Source organism: Oncorhynchus mykiss, chromosome 24 (genome assembly GCF_057628025.1).
Source record: "Oncorhynchus mykiss isolate SJ-2025 chromosome 24, ASM5762802v1, whole genome shotgun sequence".
NCBI lineage: Eukaryota > Metazoa > Chordata > Actinopteri > Salmoniformes > Salmonidae > Oncorhynchus > Oncorhynchus mykiss.
This window is the reverse complement of record NC_143045.1, coordinates 42625089-42630000: the sequence shown is the minus strand read 5'-3', so window position 1 is coordinate 42630000 and position 4912 is coordinate 42625089. Positions and strand designations below refer to the sequence as shown.

The 4912-nt window shown below is 47.9% G+C and overlaps 1 protein-coding gene across 2 annotated transcripts in view; it reads right to left on the bottom strand.

Annotated features, from left to right (window-relative positions):
• rasgrp4 (RAS guanyl releasing protein 4) overlaps window positions 1-4662 on the bottom strand; it is a 66714-nt gene extending 62052 nt beyond the window's left edge. Inside the window, exon 1 of one of the 2 annotated variants that reach the window (XM_036961232.2) lies at window positions 3555-4662. In XM_036961232.2, the coding sequence (XP_036817127.1) occupies window positions 3555-3601 (47 nt within the window). In that variant the 5' untranslated portion in view covers window positions 3602-4662. The remainder of the gene's footprint in view (window positions 1-3554) is intronic. The other variant, XM_090218999.1, reaches the window with a different exon arrangement.
• Window positions 4663-4912: the final 250 nt, after the last annotated feature.

Here is a 4912-nt window from a genome sequence, read left to right as displayed (position 1 = left end):
CCTTAACAGGCTGATACAGATCACACCCTCCAGTCCACCTTAACAGGCTGATACAGATCACACCCTCCAGTCCACCTTAACAGGCTGATACAGATCACGCCCTCCAGTCCACCTTAACAGGCTGATACAGATCACATCCTCCAGTCCACCTTAACAGGCTGATACAGATCACATCCTCCAGTCCACCTTAACAGGCTTATACAGATCACGTCCTCCAGTCCACCTCAACAGGCTGAAACAGATCACATCCTCCAGTCCACCTTAACAGGCTGATACAGATCACATCCTCCAGTCCACCTTAACAGGCTGATACAGATCACGCCCTCCAGTCCACCTTAACAGGCTGATACAGATCACACCCTCCAGTCCACCTTAACAGGCTGATACAGATCACACCCTCCAGTCCACCTTAACAGGCTGATACAGATCACGCCCTCCAGTCCACCTTAACAGGCTGATACAGATCACACCCTCCAGTCCACCTTAACAGGCTGATACAGATCACACCCTCCAGTCCACCTTAACGCCTCACCAACCCTCACAGTTCCAGGCAATCTGATAAGAGCTGAGTTCAACTACAACAGAAAGCACACGTATCAAAACAGAGACATGTTCTACTACACTAGCTCTGCACATACATGGAGCCTAAAATAAAATGGAGAGATTTTCACAGCACAGTAAAGTGAACCCAGGAACACTATAGTATAGACTGACCACTAATTACAGAGTCAGGAAAAGATTTGATACAGCATGCAAACTACCTCAATGAAATGCATCTAGTACCTCTAACTACTGAAATACCTTCTACTGAAATACCTTCTATTGAAATACCTTCTACTGAAATACCTTCTACTGAAATACCTGCTAATGAAATACCTGCTACTGAAATACCTTCTACTGAAATACCTTCTACTGAAATAACTTCTACTAAAATACCTTCTACTGAAATACCTGTTACTGAAATACCTGCTACTGAAATACCTTCTACTGAAATACCTTCTACTGAAAAACATTCTACTGAAATACCTTCTACTGAAATACCTTCTACTGAAATACCTTCTACTGAAATACCTTCTACTGAAATACCTTCTACTGAAATACCTTCTACTGAAATACCTTCTACTGAAATACCTTCTACTGAAATACCTTCTACTGAAATACCTTCTACTGAAACACCTTCTACTGAAATACATTCTACTGAAAAACATTCTACTGAAATACCTTCTACTGAAATAGCTCTGACTCCAATGGTCTGATATGGTTGTCATGACTTGTCAAGGAATAACAGTTATTCTGCTGAACTATACTCCCCCACCTGTTATATACCTCACCTGGGTGAACTATACACCCCCACCTGTTATATACCTCACCTGGGTGAACTATACACCCCCACCTGTTATATACCTCACCTGGGTGAACTATACACCCCCACCTGTTATATACCTCACCTGGGTGAACTATACACCCCCACCTGTTATATACCTCACCTGGGTGAACTATACACCCCCACCTGTTATATACCTCCCCTGGGTGAACTATACTCCCCCACCTGTTATATACCTCACCTGGGTGAACTATACACCCCCACCTGTTATATACCTCACCTGGGTGAACTATACACCCCCACCTGTTATATACCTCACCTGGGTGAACTATACACCCCCACCTGTTATATACCTCCCCTGGGTGAACTATACACCCCCACCTGTTATATACCTCCCCTGGGTGAACTATACACCCCCACCTGTTATATACCTCACCTGGGTGAACTATACACCCCCACCTGTTATATACCTCCCCTGGGTGAACTATACACCCCCACCTGTTATATACCTCACCTGGGTGAACTATACACCCCCACCTGTTATATACCTCACCTGGGTGAACTATACACCCCCACCTGTTATATACCTCCCCTGGGTGAACTATACACCCCCACCTGTTATATACCTCACCTGGGTGAACTATACACCCCCACCTGTTATATACCTCACCTGGGTGAACTATACACCCCCACCTGTTATATACCTCACCTGGGTGAACTATACACCCCCACCTGTTATATACCTCCCCTGGGTGAACTATACACCCCCACCTGTTATATACCTCCCCTGGGTGAACTATACACCCCCACCTGTTATATACCTCACCTGGGTGAACTATACACCCCCACCTGTTATATACCTCACCTGGGTGAACTATACACCCCCACCTGTTATATACCTCACCTGGGTGAACTATACACCCCCACCTGTTATATACCTCACCTGGGTGAACTATACACCCCCACCTGTTATATACCTCACCTGGGTGAACTATACACCCCCACCTGTTATATACCTCACCTGGGTGAACTATACACCCCCACCTGTTATATACCTCCCCTGGGTGAACTATACACCCCCACCTGTTATATACCTCACCTGGGTGAACTATACACCCCCACCTGTTATATACCTCACCTGGGTGAACTATACACCCCCACCTCTCTGTCTTTCTCTCTATCTCTCTCTCTGACTCTCTCGCCAGACAGACAGACCTCCAGCCAGACAGACAGACCTCCAGACAGACAGACAGACCTCCAGACAGACAGACAGACCTCCAGCCAGACAGACAGACCTCCAGCCAGACAGACAGACCTCCAGACCTCCAGACAGACCTCCAGCCAGACAGACAGACCTCCAGCCAGACAGACAGACCTCCAGACAGACAGACAGACCTCCAGCCAGACAGACAGACCTCCAGACAGACAGACAGATCTCCAGACAGACCTCCAGACAGACAGACCTCCAGACAGACAGACAGACAGACAGACAGACAGACAGACAGGGCTTGTGTTCACTAGATACAAATGATTTGAGCTGAAACCACACTGGATCATTCTTCTGTGGTATTTAGGTCAAACACACACCATCATCACACACGCACGCGCACGCACGCAAACACACACACATGCACACACACACACACACACACACACACACACACACGCACACACGCACGCACGCACACACACACACACACACACACACACGCACACACTGTAGCAAGTTCCCCTCACAAGGACACTGTCTGGCTGAGTAAGCATAAGGAAGCTACTAAAAAGTCCCCGGGACTGCGAATACATCTTGGTAAAAACACATGATCTAAGATGCAGTACACAGAGTACTTCTATACTAGTGCAGTACTTCACACAGTGACAGCTGTGTGTCTTTCTGCTAGAGAACACAGGTTCCATTAGAACATGTTTCTACTGGTCTAGTGACGGTTGTGTGTCTGTCTGCTAGAGAACAGAAACCTAACATTTACCTCAGCGTAGAAACTGTGACACAAACCACAGTGTTTCAGATCCCCACAGAAAGAGAGAGAGAGAGAGAGTTCACACCGACTGCACCCTGTGCCTCTACCCTTTGCAAGCACCAAACCCTGGGTCACCCTCACCTACACACCAACATCACCAATGATATGATTAAGACACTTGTTAAGAAGCAGAGCAGCAGAGTGAATCGCCTCTCAGTCTGCCCCCTAAGCCATCTCTCCTGGTAGTCTCTTACCTCTTGGCCTTATTCATAGTGATGCGTCTCTCCTCGTCTCTGCTCATCCTTGGCAAGATCACAGGGTCATCCTCCTCTTAGTCCTCCACGGCTGCTCCTATTGCCTCTCTCGCTGACTCTCTGTATCTCTCTCTCTGTCTCTGACAGAGCGTGAATGAAGCGGTTTCTATTGGATCATTGTAACTGTTGAACCTCAGATAGTTTGTGTCTGCTGCTCTCCTGTAGGAGGTTGAACCGGCGCGACACAGAGCTGCTCTCCTGTAGGAGGTTGAACCGGCGCGACACAGAGCTGCTCTCCTGTAGGAGGTTGAACCGGTGCGACACAGAGCTCTGCTGCTCTCCTGTAGGAGGTTGAACCTGTGCGACACAGAGCTGCTCTCCTGTAGGAGGTTGAACCTGTGCGACACAGAGCTGCTCTCCTGTAGGAGGTTGAACCTGTGCGCGACACAGAGCTGCTCTCCTGTAGGAGGTTGAACCGGCACGACACAGAGCTGCTCTCCTGTTAACATAAACAAGGCTCTCTCAGATGGTGGAACTGGCTCTGTGAGATAGGGGAACTCTCATCAGTATGGGGTGTGTGTGTGTGTGTGAGTGAGTGACTGTGTGTTTGCGTGTGATGTGTGAAAGGGGGAGGAGGTGGCAGAGAGAGCGAGAGAAAGAGAGCGAGAGAGAGAGAAAGCTTACAAATGAGAAAGCAGTGAACCAAATAGAAGCATCAATAGAGGCATCAGCAGGAGGAGAGAGAGACAGTCTACTGACCTCTGTGTTAGCTAGCCTAGAGACAGTCTACTGACCTCTGTGTTAGCTAGCCTAGAGACAGTCTACTGACCTCTGTGTTAGCTAGCCGAGAGACAGTCTACTGACTACTGTGTTAGCTAGCCTAGAGACAGTCTACTGACCTCTGTGTTAGCTAGCCGAGAGACAGTCTACTGACTACTGTGTTAGCTAGCCTAGAGACAGTCTACTGACTACTGTGTTAGCTAGCCTAGAGACAGTCTACAGACTACTGTGTTAGCTAGCCTAGAGACAGTCTACTGACCTCTGTGTTAGCTAGCCTAGAGACGGTCTACTGACTACTGTGTTAGCTAGCCTAGAGACAGTCTACTTACTGACCTCTGTGTTAGCTAGCCGAGAGACAGTCTACTAACTACTGTGTTAGCTAGCCTAGAGACAGTCTACTGACTACTGTGTTAGCTAGCCTAGAGACAGTCTACTGACCTCTGTGTTAGCTAGCCTAGAGACAGTCTACTGACCTCTGTGTTAGCTAGCCTAGAGACAGTCTACTGACTACTGTGTTAGCTAGCCTAGAGACAGTCTACTGACCTCTGTGTTAGCTAGCCTAGAGACAGTCTACTGAC